At 33.4% G+C, this 22,318-nt stretch overlaps 1 protein-coding gene across 3 annotated transcripts in view; it reads right to left on the bottom strand.

Annotated features, from left to right (window-relative positions):
* CSMD3 (CUB and Sushi multiple domains 3) overlaps positions 1-22,318 on the bottom strand; it is a 578,246-nt gene that overhangs the window by 53,430 nt on the left and 502,498 nt on the right. For 2 of the 3 annotated variants that reach the window (XM_056483904.1, XM_056483906.1), the window contains 5 exons: positions 20,014-20,202; positions 15,568-15,753; positions 14,074-14,268; positions 12,223-12,396; positions 934-1,107 (listed from right to left, as the gene is read on the bottom strand). In XM_056483904.1, the coding sequence (XP_056339879.1) occupies positions 934-1,107; positions 12,223-12,396; positions 14,074-14,268; positions 15,568-15,753; positions 20,014-20,202 (918 nt within the window). The remainder of the gene's footprint in view (positions 1-933; positions 1,108-12,222; positions 12,397-14,073; positions 14,269-15,567; positions 15,754-20,013; positions 20,203-22,318) is intronic. The other variant, XM_056483905.1, reaches the window with a different exon arrangement.

Below are 22,318 nucleotides of genomic sequence, written 5' to 3'. Positions count from 1 at the left end.
TTTCTGCACTCACAAAAAACAGATTAAAAAAAGTATGGAAAATTGGACACAGATGAATATTTACAAAATTATCCACAACCACTTTTTAAAACACTTTCTTCTATTTTGTAACAAACCATTGGTAATAAAAAGGTTAATCAATAATTAAAAATAAAAATTAAAAATTAAACCATCATAGAATAAAAGAATTAGCATGGTGTGCTTTGACTTGGCATTAAGAGAATTTCTTCTGCAAAGATACTGCTATAGGATATTTGGAAGCTGATTAATACACTTTCAATATACTAATATTACTAACCCTGAAAATCTTGGCAATTTACTTTAAAGTGCTTAGAAAAATACCAAATTTTTCCTAAATATGAATACATCATTTTTTGTAAGGTCCTAAGGTCTTAAAGGTCATTCATGTGATGGCTTGACACACTTATCATTCAAAAGAAACCCCATTAACAAAGCACAATATTCACTGAAAGGATCCCCAAAATCACAAATCAAAGTTACAGCATCTCTGTGAGGAAAAAGAATAAGAAAATAAAAATATGATTTGGTAAAGAAAGCATTTTAATCTGCAGTGTTGGCAGTTTACTTCACCAGTGCTTGCTTATCTAACTAAAATTAAACTGCCTAACTATAACAAAAAGTAAATATATATTAAATATTTCCAAAAGCCACTACTGGTCATAAAGCCATTTTCAAATTTGAGTAGTGGCATTCATAAGTCCTATCACTTTCTGAATAATTTTCATATCCATAACAGCAGGAATTCAGTAGCCAAAAGACGCAGAAATTTTAGGTGACAACACTTAACTTCACCTGATAGACGAACCATAGATTTTATACGGCCCCATACTTGTGAGGATCGCCCAATCCTCATCTTGTTTGACACAGATATTCCTGTAGCACACACCAGAAGGTGTTGCCATGCTTACTTACGCACACAGGATGGAAGCTGGCCAGACCAGTTGTGATCCTGCTGGCAAATCCTCACAGAAGAGCCAATCAGCCGAAAACCAGGACTGCACTGGTAAACAACTGTGTCTCTATAGCCATAGTTTTCTCCTATTACTTGTCCATTTACTATAAGATCTGGGATACCGCAGTGACCAGCTAGATTTATTCATAGTAAAGAAAAGAAAAGAAAAGAAAAGAAAAGAAAAGAAAAGAAAAGAAAAGAAAAGAAAAGAAAAGAAAAGAAAAGAAAAGAAAAGAAAAGAAAAGAAAAGAAAAGAAAAGAAAAGAAAAGAAAAGAAAAGAAAAGAAAAGAAAAGAAGAAAAAAGAAAAAAAAAAATCAGTAAACATGCCATAGAAATTTAAAATAAACCTCCTTAACTAAAACAAAGAAATACTGAATATGTTTCCAAGTGTTATACTGGTCTAATTCCAAGATTTGTTTTTATTAGCTTGGTGAAAACTGAAGTCATGCACTTGCATAGTTATAACTATACACATAAAAAATTTACAAAAAAACAATATAGCAAAGTGATTAAATATCATATATATAATCAAATTTCCATTAAAAGTATGTAACATGTAAAAATATGTATTATTTACCTTAGTTTTACTTTGGTTATGATTAAATTAATAAGGTAACATTAAAGCATTATACATTTAACTAAATAGAAAAATTCTACATAAAAATAATACAAATATTATAGATATCAATCCATGTGGACATTATAAATATAGCCTTCATAAAAAAATTAACTTGAAAAATTCATTGCTGGAATTTGACTTTCTGTAATGTTTTCCATTTTTTCTTTCCTTCCCAGTGGAATCCCAAAGAGATTAACATTCTTTGGTTGAAGGTAGTCAGCACAATGGCCTCCAAATCTTTCAGCAATCACATGGCAACCAAAAATCTTGCTATGTCTAGGCCTCATCTTTTACTCTGTATTCTCAAAATAAGAGAAATATTGTATTTTTCACTATGAAAGTCGAAATGAGACATTTAGTCTACAGAGAGGCTGGGGAAAAAACAAATTATATGAAGTTACTATTTTTCGTAATGAATTCTGGAAAATGGGCACTGTCAATCAGCAAAAAATGTGGTAATGGGAAAGTCTTCTAAGAATGGTTGACTTCATAAAGACTGTGACATTTGGTGGAGAATTCACTGCAAAAAGAAGAGTAAGACAAGCAAAAAAACCAGAGCAGAGTTTCAGCGTTTTGGGGACAAAAAAATACCAGCCACCCAAACTCCTATGCTTTCCTTTTCTATTCTAATTTTCCTTGAATAGCCCCCTCAAACAGCTCCCCAAAGCATGGGATTGCTAATAAGACATTTAGAACCAATAAAGTTTAGACTGTTTTTTCCTTTGAAATTTTAAATGCTTCTAATATCCTGACGCATTTTTCTTCATTTTGCCTCATTCATTTGGGGCAAAAAATTTCTTAAAAAAGAAAAAAAAAATCTTTCATTTTCTTACATCTTGAACTTTCTATTGTATGTCATTGTATGAATCATGATAAAACAATCAGGATTTATAGTATTGTTAGTATGTGAACCTCCACATAGATTGATGACTGCAATCTGACTTCTGTGTAGTCACAGAAGGAGTCTAAATCTGCTACTCTTCAAGGCTATATTATCCTTTGTTTGTTCCCTCCTTGTTTCCCTCAGTCTTTTCTAAAAAATAGACATTAATGAAATTTATGTCCTAGGATAAGAACATTTTTAAAAAATTTGTCAGAGTATTTCTTGATTTTCCAAGAAGTTCATAGTCCATTCAGCATGTAGCAGACATTTTTGAACATCCTCCAAAGGAACTAATTTCCCTATCCTATAATATTCCTGACTATAAACAGGACTAGCCAGATGAGGAATAAAAACTGAGCTGCAAAAGATTAGTTTCTATCAAAAGTGCAACCAGTCAGTGCAATGATTCAGATCATGCTCAAGGAAATATTTTTGTAGTAGTATTTAATTAAAATATATGTCTTGGTTCTTAATTAAAAATTTAATGTTGCTTTATGGCAGAGTGGAAGCAGAGTACTTCACCAGAAAGGTCAATCTCTGTTTCCTGTGCAGAGAGAATAAAACTGAAGCAATTCAGCATGTGAGGTAACAAAGATCACAGTCCAGTTTCTCCAGCTGTGCGTGGACTTTACAAAACCCACACAACTTCAACAGGTGAAAATTCATTGCAAATCATATGTATGCTTTTCAGTAATGTCCCAGTCTTTCTCCAGAAAATTTAAAATTATTTAAAAATCCCATCCTCTTACCCTACTTCTTCTCATTACCATAAATCTCTCAGACCCTAGTTTTGAATTCTTTCAACATTTTCTTCTTTTCTTTTGACTTTCTTCGACATCTACTATATACAAGGAGAGGGGTAGTGGATGTTGCTTACCTGAAATTCAGCAAAGTATTCAATACTATTTCCCACAGCCTTTTCCTGCACAAAAGGGTAAGATACAGATTGGGTGGGTGGTCTTCAAAATGGGCAGGGAATGGGTCAACAGGCTGCAGTAAAAGGGCGGGGATCAATGGTTTTCACTCAGGCTGGAAGCCTATCACAACAGGATTCTTTAAGGATCAGTAATGATGTTGAATATCTTCATAAATTATCAGGATGATGGGATTGAAAGCAGCCTCACCAAGCTTGCTAAGGACACCAGACTGGTGGTGAGGCAGACATGGGAAGGAAGAGACATCTTACAGAGAGACCTGGGCAGGCTGGAGGAGCAAGTGAGAAAGAACTGAATGAGGTTAACAGAAACACCTGCAAGGTTCTGCCCCTGGGATGACAGAACCAAGGAGCCAGAACAAGCCATGATGTGTGGCTGGGGAGCAGTGTCACTGAAAGGCACCTGGGGGTCCTGGTGGACAAGAAGCTGACTGAGAGTCAGCAGTGTGTGGCTGCAACAGTGAAAGCAAAAGGGATCCTGGGCTGCATCTGCACAAACATTATTAGCAGTGGTAGGGGTGTGATCATCTCACTCTACTCAGTGCTTGCCAGGATGCACATGAAATATGCAGGAATATTCAGACAGACTGCAAAGGCAGGTCATGAAAATAATCAAAGGGCTGAAAAAACCTTTCATAGGAACTATGAGGAAAGGCTGAAGGCATTAGTTCCTGAAGAAGAGAAGTCTCAGGCAGGGGTGGGGGGTGCTCATCACAGTGTTCCAGTACTTTGAGGGTGCTTACAAAAATAAAGGAGGCTCTCTCTTCACATGGAGTCACACAGAGAGGATGAAGGACAAGCTGCAAGCTGCACCGGGAAAGGTTTCATCATGATGTAACAAAGAATTGTTTTGAGAGTAAGAACAGGCATTCCCTCCAACAATCTATTCAGGAATGTGATGGGATCTACATCACTGGATGTTTTCAAAATGTGAATAAACAGGTTGCTAGATAATCCCATCTGAGCTCCCTTTGCCGTGAAATGTTGGATGATTTTTTAAATTCCCTTCCAAGTTGGGCTGTTCTATGATTCTGTTACTTCAAATCCCTCTGTTTTGATTATTTCCTCCCACTCTGTATAACAGTGATATCTTTGGAGCACAAACTATATTGCATGACCAATTGTGACTTTCCCACTACTAGTAATGAAAGCTATTTTTAAAAGAGTAGAGACTACTTCTATCCCTATGTAAGATTTCTAAACTGAAAGATAAAACTGAATTCATTAAGAATATTATAAAGCTGTGTATAAAACTGTAGTTCTGCCATAACAGAATAATAAATCAATCAGTGACAGTATAAAGGAAGTAAATTTCATTTAAAAACAGGATATACCAGACTTGTGACACATTTTTAATCTCAAAATTTAAAAAGAGATTTAAAAAAAGAGAAAACAACTTGGTGATTTGCAGGATTTTTGCCAGTTTTTACTCTGCTTTCCAGAGGAAGTTTAGAGTGACTGAGGGATATAAAAAAATAAACATTAAAAGCAAACCAAACAAAAAAAGAGGGGGAAAACCTAAAATCAAAACAATCCAATACCCCAAAATGATGGGTTCAGAATTATTTGTTTTATTTTCAAGGAAAATAATTGACAACTGTCATGTAGTTGCATGTGGTAAACAGTTCACTATGTTTGCTATGGAAAGTATGTATAATGGTGTACTTAGTTCCTGTTAAGAGAACATTGGAGGACTATACTGGACTTTCTGCTGGTTCATGCAGATGAGTAAATTCCCTAAGATTCAAAAAAGTTAGAGATTCATTAATATTTTCCAGAACTTTTACTCTCTGCTTTGAAATTGTTTTTCAGGACTTTCATTTTTACTCTTATTATAAGGGTTTTGTGCCAAATAAGTATATTCTAATATCCTGCTAGTAAATAGCTGACTTCACACTAAGTTAGGATTCTAGACTACTTTTGGCTAAGCTATGCTTCATGACTGTTTTGATGACATCTTTGTCCATTGCCAATCTCTCTATTTTTGTGCAGCACCATAAAACCAGTTGTAGTTCCATTTTTTTCTATGACACAGATGTAAAAGACATTTGTAGCAGTTCTATGAATCCAAATGAGACCCATGGGTCTTAATGTAACTTCTAACTTGCAATACTGAATCAAAAGTTACCACTTTTGCAAAGACAAGTGAAAATTAAAAAAAAAAAAAAGTATTAAAGAGACTAAATGTGAAGGTTTTACTCAGTAGTAGATTTGAGATGAGAAATAAGAAATATAACATTCCAATTTCCAGTCTAGCAAAACTTGAGAAGAATAATTGCAAGAAATATTATTATAAAACAAAATTAGTCAAAGATTGGGAATGAAGGATATCAATAACCTGTGAGGACCAAATAAATTACTGAATTTGACATGAAATCCTGCTCTAGCAATGAAGAATGAGCATAATAACTTAGTGTCAGAACCTTTGAAACCATAGCTGTAAATCAGATTTCTTTTCTGCAGGTTGTTCTCTGAGATGAAAAAACAGGAATAAATGAATACAGAATCTTTACACTGAATGGCAAAAAACAGACCTGTGCTTATTTTACTTGTCAGTTGTGCCAAACATGAGCACAGTAGTGAAACAAATCTACATACCGATGTATTATTGAAAACAGAGATTTATGTTTTTTATTATTCAACGAAGTTAATTAACCTGTCAAGATGACCTCAACTGAAAAGGGAAGAATTATTTCCCGGCATTTTTTTTTTCTTCTTTACAGGGCTTGCACTTCATAAAAAAGATATAAGAAGGCACAGTCCTGGACAAAACAGGGCTTGGGGCTTTTCTATTGCTATTTTCAGAAAAGCCTCATCTTGACAGCTGCTCAAGCTGTACTGAAACTGTTCAGGATGAATGGTAAAGTTATTTTAAATCTTTTTTAATCCATGGCCCACAGAGGGAAGTTCTCTGCTGAATTCCTTGAAACAGCTGAATAATTCTTTAAAGATGAAACATCATATACCTAATTTGAAAGTCAAGTTATTATTATACAGTAGTACTGAAGAACAAAGAGAAGCATATGGCTAACTCCAGATATATTAATTCAGTAACACTGGAGATACAGAATCCCCCTCAATTAAAATAGCAAGAGTTTAAAAAAAGATATTTGAAACCAGTGAAGATGAACAAGTTAGTTGTTTATATATCATTCTAGAAGTTTCAAGTATGAAAATAGTGGCAGAGAGTTTACATTTCAGAGGTTACATAGACACAGAAACTTTTCAGTAACTGAAAGCTGATTGAGAAAATATAAAAAATACCACTGATAGATTAATGCACTGAACATTTTTTGCTGTTAGCTTACATGGTTGCTTTGCCTCAGATGGTAGGTCTGCTATTCTTTTAACTCCGTGGACAGCACTGCTGTCTGCAGAGCTGATGGATAACTGGTTTTTTCTTCACGAGAAACAAGCCACCAACAGTGACTCATTAGCATATTAAAACAGTATTTTTTATGAAAAAAAAAGAGTTGAGTAAAACTGGGATAAATATTCCCCAGATAACACATCAAAGGTTGTGTTCACATTAGAATTTTGGTTCAGATCTTCCTTCTAACTCTTAAATGTGCTGAGTGGTTTTACTACAAAAAAATTAGCTTCCTTTCAAAGGAAGAACACTGAGAAGATCAACTAGGTGCACAAAACACGCTCCATCTCCTTTTGAAGAAAAAGTAGTAAAATTATTGACAGATCTTTTTGACAAATTAGAACCATATGAATAACGATAGCATTTAGGCCAGAGGACTAGACCAGATAGAGTCCAAGGAAAATGCTCTGAACCATATGTAAAGCACATGTAGATAATTCAGAATCAATTATTTGCTTCCTGATATGCTCAGTCTGATGGATTGTTTTTTTAATTCAGACAAAGACACAGTATGTAAAATGTAGCCTTTCTCTTAGGGGAAGAGTTGAAAGGCATTCCTGATATTATTGTTTGGGAAATGCAAACGTTGGCATTTAATTTACACACTAACCTAAACAGCTCTATTTTTCTATCCATCTGCTATTACTCTTTCTAATACTAGCTCCTCTAGTATTACCCATGTATGGGAACCACACTTCCTTATATCCTGTTAGGCAAATACACTTCATTCTTTATTTTTGCATTTTAATTCATAGGGTCACTTCATAAAGGTGTTCTCCAAATTAACTGAATTAACATCATTTAATCATGCCACAATTAACAACAAAATATGAGATCTTACAGGCCTTTAAAAATTTAATAATATTTCATAATTTATCTTTATTTGAGATTTAATACTAATATGCAGAACTGAACAAAACTATTGCTCCAGAAGTTGCTGGGTCTATCCCATATGAAATAACAGAAATTACTTTTGGTAAATCAGGGAGAGAATATTAACAAATCTGTTTTATCAGGATGTTTAGACGTTGTGAGGAATTGAGAAAGAAGAAGGAATTAAGTGTTAGGTGTTGAACAGTGTGATGAAGAGGATAGTCATAAGTTCAAGAGATGTGAAGACATGGAGTTAGCTCATCAATGAACAAAAAAAAGAAGTGTGCATAAGATATCTTTTGTCTAAGTTTAATTATTGATTAAAAGTCATATTTCTTACTGTCTTTTAATGTAGTTTTCATTGATGAGATGTCTAAACAACTCTTAAAATTACTATCAGTCATGTAACTAGCAAAAGTGAGAGCAGCTCAGTTAGAAACCCCCCAAAGAGAAGTATGGAACTTTGCACATTGACATTAATAATGAGTAGGGTCCTAGAAAGAAATCAGAATACTTTGCAATAATCTAAGAAAAGATCTGCTCCATTTTATATAAGAATTGTATTAAAAGAAAGACTTTTCAAAAAATGCTATATTTTTCTTTGATAATTTTACTTTTTAAGTGCTTTTGACTAAGCTGTCTTAAATGTTAACTAAAAAATGCATAAAATATTTTAAAAGGCAAAAAATACCCACACAATATGCTTTAGAAAAAAAAAAAAAAGAGGAAAAAGTAGTCCTGATCCTAAAATCGTGTAAAAGTAATGTTCTGATAAAGCTTCTCCTTTGACCTAATAAAAATATTTGAAAACAATGCTAATAAGAAAAGGGGAAAAACTTTTGTGTTAAGAGAAATCTTAGGAATTATTTTCTACCATTCATATACTAGTTAATTCTAAACTTTGCTTGAAAGTACTATAGAGTTATTAAAGTAGACCTTATCCACTTCTACTCTAGGAAATGCCTAGTTTACTAAACATTTGATAACAGGCATTAAAACAAATACACTAAAAAAAAAAAAGTATGATAATATATGTTTTTATGATCAATGTTATTCCTGACTTTAAATTAAAGCAAAAAAAAAAAAAAAAAAAAAAAAGATAAATAAAGGAAATAATGCAAAATACAAAATTTTAAATATGTAAACTGTAAATATGCTAAGTTTTTATTCAAACAGACAAAATAATAATAAATTTCTTGTTGATTATTTTAAGTACTTTTCCAAGAGGAAAATGTGTAACAAAATCACAGATTTGTCAGTCTCTTTTTATAAGTAGGATATTCACTAAAAATCTATTCCATGTTTCTGAATGTTTCTCAGGATTTATTACATAGACAGTTTTAGTATTACCTGTACAGAAAAAGATCAAGCATTATAAATTGAGAGACAGTTTGTAACCTAGGAGACATAACAGTCATGATTCTAGTCTTTGCTTGTTCTTTTATTCAAAAAGACTAAAGTGATTTTTTTCACAATAAAATGTCCTGAAACATTTAACTTTTTAAACTTTGACAATAGAATTACTTCAGAAGCCCTATTCTGTTTTGTTTCATTTGTTTTTTTCAATTTGAACATTGTTTCTTCTCATCAGCTATGCAGAATAACAACCAAGAAGCCAATATCATACTATTATAATAATGTGATTACTCATGAAGTATTACTTTGTCATTTAGGTATTATTTAAAGAAAAAAAAGTGAGATTGAAAAAAGAAAGCAGTTGTGTTAAGTGTTCTAATTTTTGCTACAGATTAATTACCCATAAATTACCCATCTTTTAGTAAAAAAGCCAGAATGAGAAAAGAAAGGCAAAAAAGAGCTGTGAACCTATCATCATATTCTCACACTATTATGGCTGTCCTCAAAATCATGCACTACTGTTCACAGTGTCATGGAATAACATAACTTGGATTTTAATCAATATTTTTGATTTAAAGCTTATCTCAGTTCTAATGCCCATCTATATATGATTGCATATAGATGCAGATACTTAGATTCTTGTTTATTCCACTTTCAATTATTTAAATTACACATACCTGGCATTAAAATCAGGCTATCTAACACAATAATTAAATGTAATTATTTCAGTAGCACTTTCGGAAACAAAGTAATTACATTTTTAAACAAAATACTTGAAAAAGGTATTATGTAATCCTGTAGGATTTCATGTGTGTAATCTAAGTGTACACCTATGGGCATCCTCAAAACTTAAAACAGAAATACATTGGTAATCACTTCAGTCCATTTTTCAGAAAGTAAAAGTGAAAAGGCTGTAAGATAAAGGATAAAAATGTGTACAACTGAAAGCACAAAAACGTCAGAAGTAGATAGTGAAATTTGCTAACAAGTTGCACAAAAATTCATTTCTTGACCCATTAAAATACCCACTCTGTAGGTCTTCCTGCTGTATTTGATCTCCTTTCTCCTACATTCTAATACTTCTTTAATTCCTCTATTTCCTCCACTTTCCTCCACTAACCTTCTTTCTCAAAAAGATTTCTTATTTCTGATTTGTCATTAGCTGAGCTCATCCCTCTATCTTAAGTCCCGAATTACTTATGGAGGAAACAGGAATTGAACTGGATTATTCTGAGTCTGCAGGGAGCTCATTCCTTCACAGTGATGTAACACAGTAGGCAACGTTGTTGCAAGAGAAATTTTTGGCAGCCATTCCTCTCTCCCTTTTATAAATTTGCTCTGTCACTAGGCTTTTTTTTTTTTTTTTTTTTCTTCTTTTTTTTTTTGTGGTGGTGGGTTTTTTTGTTTTTTCAGCATAATATAAGTTTTTTGCATGATACATATAATGTATATTCTAATTTTTCTGAGTAATACTTGTTTTCATGCTGTATTCAGGAATATGCTATAGTAAACCTTTAAAGATATGCATTATAAAATTTACTGTAATGCTATTAGTCTTACACAATAGGTGTGTTTTAGATTACTGTTTTTCTTCTCTAGTTATGTAGTTGTTTTCCTAACTGTTTATTATTACTGGACAGGATAGTGTATGAACTGAATAATAATGAATCTCTTCTGAGAAGTAAGGGTCCACTTTTCATTTGCAAGTAAAGATTATGTAACCTGTTACTTTTATTAAATTATATTACAATTTTATTTCTACAGGCAAATGTAGGAGTAATTCAATTAATTCTGTGCTGATCTTCACTTGGCATAATGTTATTTTGGTAAAATTCTTAAATGGAAGTATTTTTCCACTGTGCTATTAACAAATAGCAAGCAATTTATCTGGTTTTAGATTAATATTTCTCTGAAGAAAATTTCTACATTTCACCAAACTTCAACACCTGTAGCTTCTGCAGAAAAATCAGTAAAAATGAAAACAAACAGGCAAACAAGAAAAAAAGCAGAACATTTTGATTATGCACCTACTATGGTTGTTCAAAACTTTAGATTTAGAACATCTTGTAATTGCTGACAATTTAGAAGATGAAAAATATTAAAATTAAGGTCTTATTTTTTCCTCCTGCTCTGTTAAATGGTTTCCATTGTTAAAATGAAACAAAAGCAAAGCCTCCATCCCTCTCTGCTGTTTGTCAGGGAACATTCCAGCTGCAGACTTGTAGCTTGATAAGCAACACTTTAGCTCATTCATGAGTCATTCACTTAAGTGAACATTAGCAAATAATGCTGTTTTACAGAAGAAAAATTATTTGGGATGAAAAGTAGTTTAAAAAGGTGAATGGCAATCTGTACAATGCAGCAAACCCTTATATTTAATGCATATACTAGTTCAGTTTTATGAAAATATCAGATTATGAATATTCTGTTATTTATTCATGCCCCTACAAACAAGAAGAAACAACATGACTTATATATTTCATTCTAAATCAGAATGCTAACATACTTTTGATTTCAACTGAAATTAAAATTTTGGTTAAATATAGAGTTAAAACCTATGTCTCTACAGTAAATACAATAACACACGGTACACATGATAATGAATCAGAAAGAAGCCCTGAAATTGTTTCATGTGTTCATTTTATTCATAAATAATTCAGACAACGATGTCTGAATATATTAAATAAGAGAAGATGCCTAACCTTATACAAGCAAAGGGTCTCAAATTCTGTAAAAAGGGTCTGGATAGTGGCTTTCTCTAAGAAATAAGGCTGCAGTGCTCCTGTCAAAGTTTCCACAAACTTTTTTTTTCCTCTTTCTGTACCTTTTCAAGAATACAGTTTAATTCTATGACACAACCACTTAGTTCAGATCTACCATGCAGATATTTTACTGAGGATATATATTAGAGATGACACATATGGAATCAATCTGTCTTGCTGTTTATGTATAGTTCTACTTTAAATATATATATAAAAATACAGTAAAAGAGATTTTTCAAGTTGTGAAGATATTAACATTTTTGAAAATATAAACATTGTTCTAATTTGATGAGAAAAACAATGCAGCCCAGCCACACACATGCAGAGCTCTCTTCAGTGAATCTGCTAATAGAAAGACAAGCAGATCTTGTCTGCTTCTCTGCAAAAGATGCTTACTTTTGTCTCCTAGAGAGAAAGAAAATGGAAAACTCATGACAGTAGTATCCATACCTAAACATCTGGTCTCAATTCCTCTCCAGAGTCCAGATGACAGACATTCCCTCACTGCAGAGCCAACCAGCATGTATCCTGAGTCACAAGTAAATATAGCTGTAGATCCATATGTGATTTGAGTTCCAATCTTATTCCCATTTGGAGGTGTAGGAAGTTCTCCACAGGAAATAACTTCATGGCAAAACAAGAACAAAACACAGCTGAGAATCACAAACACACATACAATAATTCCTATCAACCAACAATACTTCTCAAACAGTCAATCAGATAAATACATTTCATACCTTGAAGTATTTTGGAGAAATCTGTAGAAAGCATAGATTAAAAACCTGTAAGCAAAAACTATTCCTTCCCCAAAAAATATACTTAAGAGAGGAGGAAGAACAATTAAAATAATTTCTATAAAGTTCAAAAAAGTCACTCAGAACATTTTTAAATGCTTTTTAATTACCTTGGTTTCATCAAGTACTTTCTGGGTATTGGAACATCACAATTGCTATCAGATTTAGTTATTCTTCTTTGGGAAGGGGCTGTTTTGATCTTCTAGGTCATAATTAAATCCTTACCCTAGCATTTACACATTACATTTTTATAAAAAGTGAATTATATTGACGGAATTTCTTGCTATTTATTCATAATTGAAAGCATCTTTTCAATAAAAAGAATATATTTATTTGTCAATTTTCTATTAATAATTAACAAAAACAATTTATGAGTAGTAAGAGGCTGAAATTAGGTAGCACACTTTATGCCTAGAAGTAAATAAGTAATGATATTTCAAACAAAGCTTCTCAAAACATAGCTAAAAGTAGTTTGTCTATTAAAGCAAAAAAAGATGCAGATACAAATTTAGTATGTAGAATATATATACACAAATATATAGATACAGACATATACACAGTATTTTTAATACTAGCAGAGATGAAATATTGCAATTGACTTTTAAAAATTCTATAAATTATATGTTAGATTTTTGGTCATAACTCAAAATTAAGACTAACATCCAGTATAATTAATGTGTCTTTGAATTTGTATTTTTATACCTCTTTTTTTGTTTTATATATATTGTCAATAAATTATAAATGCATTTTAAGCCATAGTTATTTGGCTTATCTACAGACTTTTTACATATTTTGTATTTATACATAAACATGGAGATAAACATAATTCTGATATAGGAACCAAAATCACAGTTGTATCCTTCTCTATCTAGAGGGTACATCACACCCTGTTCCATAAAGAGAAAGAGTTTTGCTGTTTCAAAGTGTAACCAAACCATAGGTTTGAAAAAGAGATGTCTAAATGTAATTTTATAAAGAAATGTGCTTTTCATAGCTGTAGGGGAGGGAAACAGAATGATGGCTACATCTTTAGTTTGTTTAAGTATCTGAATATCAATTTTTTTTAATTAAGTATTGCAGGTTATCAGCATACCAGCTAATAGTAGGAAAGATGTGGATATTTACAAATGCACTCTACATGGTAACTACCTGAAAGGAGAGATTATTTAGTTTATCAAGTGTGCAGACAGGATACAAAGAGTTTGCATTTTTCAAGATTTTACAGAATCCCTGACCTAAAATAAACCTATAGGAAAATATTCTCATTGTCCCTTTACAAATTTAGGGACCTTTAAACTCCAGAAGAGGGCCCACAGATATGCTCTTGTCCCTAAATCTAATGTATTCTGTTTGTAAATATCAACCATTAGGATACCCAGGAATTCTAACCAAGAAACATTTTTCTAATTAACTGTTTTGAATACTAAATTAGTAAATTTATAATTCACTCAATAAAATATTTTTTATTGAAATCTGTTCAGCAGGTGCAGATACAACATGTACTCACTTTGGCAGTAAGGCCTCTCATTTCTCCAACTCCAGGTGCCATTAGCAAGACACTCTATAGATGCTGGTCCCAAACCATAATACCCAGGATCACAGCTGAAAACTACTTTTGTTTTATACTCATAGTGTGAACCATTCACTATTCTCCATCTTCCATGTTCCAGGGTAAAAGAATTGATGCTTGGACATGTGACAACTACCAAAACAACAAAAAGACATAGTTATTGGTGGCTCAGTACAGGCAAATTGGGAAAATCTGTACCATTTCTAACAAAAAAATGTGTTTTAAACACAGTGACATAATCTTTGAAAACTAAGGCTCTATGTGAAATTCCCTGTGGTTAGTGGGCATTAGTTGTCTCATTTAATTAATAATCACCCAGAAAGAGCAAGGCTTGTGTCTGCAGAGTAATGCAGTTTGTGTGTAGATAGGTATACCATGGTTGAATTCACTACAGGTGGAGCTTATGTGACATTTTACATCAAGCATCAGAATCTTTACTAAAATTTTAAGTACATTTAAATGGAGAAATGATTTTTCTACCCAGGTAAACTATGAGATATGAAAGACTATTAGAGGCTGTACATTGGTGACAGAAAAAAAATATCCATATCCAAGTTATTTCAACAGCTATATATTTTTGTCTCATATCTTAATTCTAAGTGTTCTTCATCAAGAAATGGAACAAAAACATTCTACAACACTAACAGAATAAAAAATAGTATAAGGAGCATAACAATTTTTCCCACTTGTTTTTTTCTCTATTTTCATCAGTTCTTTGGAAAGAGGTAAATTCATTACAGAATGAAACTTTCAAGAACAAGAAGAAAAAAAAAGGAGAAAGGGGAAATCCGTGAAAAATACTCCAGTCTTAATTTGCTTTCATTTTCAAAATTCATTGGGTGAAATAATCCAAATCCTAATGTGCATGAGACACTGACATCCCTGTATCTCTCTAACAATCACCTAGGTTTTCATATCCCATTTATAGCCACTTCATTTTAGGAGGCAAATGCAGTTTTTTCTGCAGTGATGTTCCCACAAGTTTAGATGATGTAGGACTATAATGATGGGATGAATATAAATAATAAGCATCAGTTTCAAACAATTATCACAAGTTTTGCAATTCTGGATAGTAAAAAGGTTTTTTGTTAACAGTATATGAATTGTGCAGATCTCCCAGTAGAGATGACTTTGCTGGAAAACCTCTGCAACCATTAACTTTGATTTAACTGTAAATTAATTATTAGTTTGATTGTATTCTATAAGATCTAGTATGTTTATTCTGCTTATGCTGTTAAGTTTCAGCATGTCTCATTTACATATACTTCATCTATGTATTTCATATATTTTTCATATATTTCAGCAATAATTCATAGATTAAAGTAACCTGAAGATCAAAGTTTAACTCATGTTAAGATTTGTGCCCTGGAAAAATAAACAAAATGTACAGACAGGTTTTGACTCACCAGAGACTTTTTACATGTTACTCACCTACGCAGCGAGGTGTTTTATTGTGATTGCTCCAGGTGCCATCGGGCTGGCAGACTGCAGTGGTAAGCTCTTTGGCTGATAGCCTGTATCCATCATTGCAAAAATAAGTAACTCGGGTGCCAACTAAGTAATCCGTAGTTAATATCCCACCATTTAGTGGAGCTTTAGGAATTCCGCAAGATATTGCTGCGTAAAGAGAAAGACAAAGTTTTTTATGTCTCAAATAAAAGTTTCCACTGACCTCAGAGAGCTTAAGCACTGTAAAATCACTAGTCTTAAATTCATAATAAATAATTTTAAACTCGTTAGTGTGTTTTAAGCGTGCAAATAAATTTTCTTAAAATTTTAGGGAATTGAATCCGATGGAGCTTTTGCATTTTTATGGAGGAAGTAAAAAATAAGAACAATGGTTCATAACTCTGCAGCTAACAATTCAAAATGCAGATGATAATAAAGTAAAGGGAATAGAAAATATCTGGGAAAAAAAAATATGACCAGTTGTCTGCAGAGTGATGCTGTTTGTGTAGTTAGGTATACCATGGTTGAATTCACTATAGGTGGAGCTTCTGTGACATTTTACATCAAGCATCAGAATCTTACTAAAATTGTGGTTGAATTAGTAAGGCACCAGTCTGAGAAAAACAAATTTGGTTTATATTCAGATTTCTTCCATCAGGTGCACTTTGTGACCTCTGGTAAATCACTAAAATTACCTTCCAACATTCTATTTTTACCACCTGGAAAGCAGAAACAAAATACCCTTTTGAAAATATTGAATCATAGAATCATAGAATGGCCTGGGTTGAAAGGAGCCTTAAAGATCTAGTTCCAATCCCTCTGCAATGGGCAGGAACATAATTTACTAGATCAGGTTGCTTAAAGCCCAGTCCAGCCTGGACTTGAGCACTTCCAGGGATGGGGCATCTATAGCTCCTCTGGGCAACCTGTTCCAGTGCCTCACCACCTCCAGAGTAAGGAATTCCCTCCTGATGTGTGATTTGAACTGATCCTCTTCCATTTTAAAGCCATTCCCACCTATCCTATTGCTGCATACCCTTATAAAAAGTCCCTCTCCAGGTTTCCTTTAGGCCTCTTTTGGCCCTTGTCTTTGTCATCCATGGCTTGGGAAGTGAGACTGAAGCACCTGTCAGAGAAGATGGAGCCAAACCTCTGATGAGTACCTCAGCAGTCCATGTCCCAGGTAACCTGGTCTCCTGTACCCTTCTGGAGAGGGCCCACAATTTGCTTAGTCTTCATTTTATCACAAATATGTCTGTCCTCTCTTCCACTCTCTCTAGGCTTTGTTTTTATTTTCTTTTGTCCAGGAGCTCCTTGCTCATCCAGGCTGGTGTCCTGAAGTTTCCAGCTGACTTTCTCTCTAATAACATTTCTGAGGGTGCATCATTCCTGAGCTTGGAAGAAGTGATCCTTTGACTATTAACTAGTTATCTTGGTCCACTCTTAAATCTAAAGCTTTATTCCATGGTACTCTACCAAGCAAATCCCTGAAGTGGCCAAATTCTGCTCTTCTGAAGTGGAGGCTAGCTAGCATCCTGCTTTCTCACTGCTCTAAGGATTTTGTACTCTACAATTTCACAGTTACTGTACCCTTCAGCTTTACATTCCTCATCAGCTCCTGTTTGCTGCTGAGAAAAGGATCCAGCATAGCACTTCTCCTTGATGGTGCCTCTATCTCTTACAGAAGAAAGTTGAAAAATGCAAATAAAAGCACAAGCAACTACTTTTTTATTTTTCTTTAACAAAAATAATGTACCAAAAGAAGATATGGTTCTAAATAATGCTCTGTCTGTTTTGGGAATAAAAATAAAAACTAACTCTTTTCCACATTCCAAATCCATATATCTAATGTAGGTCAGATAAAAAAAAAAAAAAAAAAACGTGAAAAAAAGGGCTTAGTCATTTAAGTCTGAAGTACCTTACTTTGAAGTCAAATCTTGAGCACTAAGAAAGTACCTATCATGCCCACACAGGAAGGTTAATCCTCTCAGACTATGTATAAATACTTGTAAAAAAAAAAGAGAATGCAATCTATTTTTGCCCCTTCTGGGAGCTGATCTGACATAAAACTGATTTGCTTCATAAGCAATATAACAACTGTGTGGCACAGTACCAAAGCTAATAATCACAGCTAAGACACAGGTAAAGTACCAATCCTATAACAACTTGCAGAACAGAGGTGTAAGAAACAATGTTAAATTATTCGTGCATTGCCATAAAAATCCTCTTGCATATGTCATGAAAATTTAAGAAAAAGAAAAGCCAAAGATCACAGTACAGACACACTCTGCTGAAAAGATCACAGAAAACTATTTATAATTTCCTATCACCCTGTCTGTGCAAACATAAGAACAAATACCTAATGACTATCACAGTACCTGTTGGGAACTAGAGAAAAACACACATTTAGAAGAAAATAAGAAAATCATGATTAAGAAATTGAAGACCCCAAGAAACTATAATTTACTACAAAGCTCTAGAGGGTTTAAGGACATGACTCCAGCTAGATAAAAAGTGACGAGCTAATTAAACGAGAATGTCCATCTTCCACCTTTTATCAAACATCTGATGGAACTATTATTTGCCATCACCAAAGAAAGAAACAACTTCTATGACACTAAAATGAAAACATGTGATGATGCTTATTAATTCTTAAATTCCTCAATAGCTTGGATTGCAGATTAGGCAAATCTATCCATTCCAAGATGATAACTAGTATAAACAAGGTATAACCAAATAACACTCTTTACTGCCTAGCTCAACAGGCCTAGCTTAACCTCTTCTCTCAAAATCACATTGATGGTAATAAGAACTTTGAGACAATTACAAGAGATGCCTGAGCAATGACCACTGTGTTACATCATGGCCAGCATTCATCAGTGCATAAAATTAATACCCATTTGTAAAATTTTTGTAACATGTAAACAGCATTGATTGCAATCCTAAGCACCAACAAATTCTACAGTATTGCTTATTCACATAACACACATAATTTGCATTCTGTCTCTTTTACCAGTCAGTAAAATGTATTTCAGATACATTCTAGCTGCAACTTGAGGTGTTCTATATCTACCATTGAGAATAATTACTCCTTCAGTATTCAAAAATCTCCATTAGTGACTTGATAAATTTTGAGTCATATTATCCATGTTAACAGTCAATATTGTGGCACGAGAAAAATATATCCCTTCCTTAACCTTAAATTTTTAAGAAATGAGATGCCAGAAAGCAATGCTTGATAACAGACTTTTATATAAACAACGGACCTCCCAAGGGTCACCCAATGACATTTTTGTTTACAGCAGTTTTGAGCGGAATTTCACATTTGTGGAAACTTGCATAGAAAACTTGCCCAGATAAGCTGTGGTTGCCCTATCCCTGGAAGTGTTCAAGGACAGGTTGGACTGGTTTTAAGCAACCTGCTCAAGTGAACAGTGCTCCTGCCCGTCCCAGTGGGATTGGAACTACATCTTTAAGGTCCCTTCCATGTAAACCCTTATATAATTCTATGAATATTACCTTTTAGTTAGGGGAAAATGTGAAAATATCAGGAAAAGTTATTGACACATCAGATACTTTGACAGGAAAAATGACAATAGGAACTATGCAAAATTCCCTAAAAATAGATTTATCACAGAAATCTTTGGTCACTGTTGAGATCCCCCCACTCTCCAACCTTTCTTCTGGCTAGCTCTAGGTCAGAGACGAAGGGAATTTGGCCTGGACAAAGCAAAAGACCAAAGGAGGCTCCTTTGCCTTCGTTATTCAAGGTTTATTCCTGAACAGGGTCCAGGGAAAAAAGAGACAGAACAAAGGAGTGGTGGGGAATTTCAAATCTGGGGTGAAGGGAGGGGAAACCGAGCTGCAGCTGATGGGCTTGCACCGGTGGGAATGGGCTAAGGGAGGGCTGAACCAATTTCACAGGACTTCAGGAGAGTACAGAACAAACTGTTTTTCTCAGTGTAATATAAACCAAATTAGTGAAATGCAACAGGTCACTATATGTCAGCTTGGGAAATATTGTTAATCAAACTGAAACATTAAAATCTATTCTTTTCTCACAAACTTCATTTCCAGTTCCAAAGATATACATAAAAAAATAGACACAGTCCTTGGAAAACCTTAGTTATACCAGTTCTCAAAGAACACCAGCATTTCAGAAATTATTATTAGACCAGAAAGAAATGCCTAAATATTCTTCACTAAATGGTAAAGCGCTGTTTTATATATGTCAGTCTTATTGGGTCCTCTTGAAATAATGTTTCCTAAACCTACATTTGTTTTTATAAGGTTGAAAAATATCGGCACAAAAGCGCGACCACAAATTATTTCCCTGCTCTTCATTTTAAGTCAGAAAACTGACGGCTTACATTAGGAAAAGAAAGTTTCTTGGAGCCTATATATTTTGTTTTACATGGAAGGGTTTACCTTGACAAGCAGGGACTGGGACATCCCAGGAGTAGTAGCCGTAGGGAGACCTCCTGCACACAGCGGTGCTCTTGCCGATGAGCCGAAAGCCGCGGTCGCAGGCCCAGCGCACCACGCTGTTGAGCTGCCCGCCCGTCTGGCTGACGATGAAACCGTGCGGCGGCGACTCCGGCGTGCTGCAGTACAGAGCTGAAAACACAGGTGCCAAATGAATAGAACACGCTTTTGGGGTGCGGGAAACAATCATTGAGAGATTCTGGTGGAGCTCAGTGGGCGTCTGATTGGACACGGAGAAACCATTTCTAAAAAGTTGTATTTTATGTGCTGATAATGCATGCATTGACAAATTTCACAAAATATAACGGTGATAAAAATAAAGCTTATAAGGTCTTTACAAGATTCAGGTTTTGGGAGCCTTCAAAAAATAGAGTTATAGCTAACTTTTAAGATTGGCTATAGCTTTGGGGTTTGATTGTTTTTTGTTTGCTTTTTTTTTTTTTTTTTACCATCTTTTTAAATCAGCTACTGAACTTTAGTTTATGAGAAAATTTATTGCAATTGTATACATTTCAGTAGTGTAAAAATTTTTGAAAGAAGGGAAAAAACAGTACATCCTGAACATAACTATTTTTATATAGTCTTTTCTTTCTGGTGCTAAATAGGTTCTTTCATTTAAGTTCTGTGATATATTGAACTAAAGTGAAGTAAAACATTTTAAATACATTTTATTATATTTATGACTATCACCATAAATCTGAGGCAAATTACTGAATGTGCTTTTAGTTGTTGATTTATTTAGAACCCATTGTCTTACAGAAGTCTTAATCTAGAGACTATGAGAAAAAATCATAACTCATTATAAGAGAAAAAATATGTCTAAGAGTTACAGTTTATATAATCTGAAATTATTTATGTACTTACCAAACTCTGACATGAAATACTGGTTATTTACTATGTTTCTTTTATCTCCCTTGTTCACTGAGTACCAAGAAATTTAGTTTTGGCCATCTTGCCATAGGAGTGGACCAGAAGACTCTTATAACCTGGTAACCACTTTAAGATGAATTTTGTTTGTGTAAAAGTTTAACTTGGTCTCAGATTAATTTGATTAATGGCTGCTAGCCATAAAGGCTGTTTTCCCTTTTTGTAGGAAAGAAAACTGTGCTGGAAGTTTTCCTTTAAAAGTGCTTCCTTTATGCTTTGAAGAAACATTGATAACTTGATATTTATTTTCTCAGGCAAATGGAGAACTGCTGCTTCACTCGCTCTTTAAACCTTTCCATATCTCATGATTTACTTCAAGTCAGTTTTTGTCACATGAAAGCTTCCTCTGACCAGAATGTACTAATATGGCTGTTGGTTTACAACAAATATTTATTAAACATATTACAGCAAAAGGAAGAATCAGAAGTACTGCTATATCTTTCAGACCACATACTATGAAAGCATCCTCTTCCTTACACTTAATGTCTCCTGACTTATACTTTCCTGAAAGAACCAAAGATAGAGAGACCTCTACTTTAGTGTGTAAGAACATAACAGTATTTTCTGTGTGAAACAGATCATTAGAAAATATTTCCTGTCTGCCTCTCAACATTTCTCTTACTGCCTGTAAGGAAAGACTTTGAAGAATTTTCTCTTCTTTCTCTTTTAACAGATCCAAAAGGGACTACTGGAAATTAAAATCCATATATTATTTTATGTCTAGCAAACAGTGAGTTTTACCTAATTAACAGACATTTTAAGTCTGAGAAAACTGTCCTTTCCTAAAGGGAAAGATGATACTGATACAGTTTCAGAGTATATATGATCTCAATTATTTTTCTTCAATTGTGAAGTAGCCAAAAATTAAGTGAGGAAAACAAAACAAAAAAACAAAACAAAACAAAAACAAAACAACAAAAAAAAACAGCCGAAAGAATTTTTTATTTATTTGTTATTTCTTTATCCACCTTGTGAAGTAAAACAGCTTTATGCCAATAACTTCTCTAATATCTACTGATACTATCATTAGTACTTTTCCTTGTGTATATTTCATATCTTTGGTCATCATAAAAAAATTCAAATATAGATCTTGTGCAATTGCTGTAAATTGGAATAAATCTACTTAGTTCGACTAATTAAAATAATTTTCCCGTAAAAAAAAATTACATAATAATTCTGTAAAAGTAATTTTACTAAAATGTAACTTTATCAGGTACCATTTCAACACACTATTCATAAATATGTTAATTTGAATTAATAGCACATAAAATACTGGCTTTTTCACACATTAATTTATCTCTTTTAATGTTGATTGCTGCTT

This window comes from Oenanthe melanoleuca, chromosome 2 (assembly GCF_029582105.1).
Source record: "Oenanthe melanoleuca isolate GR-GAL-2019-014 chromosome 2, OMel1.0, whole genome shotgun sequence".
Classification (NCBI taxonomy): Eukaryota; Metazoa; Chordata; class Aves; order Passeriformes; family Muscicapidae; genus Oenanthe; species Oenanthe melanoleuca.
The sequence above is the reverse complement of the archived record's forward strand: the minus strand, read 5'-3'. Positions and strand labels throughout refer to the sequence as shown.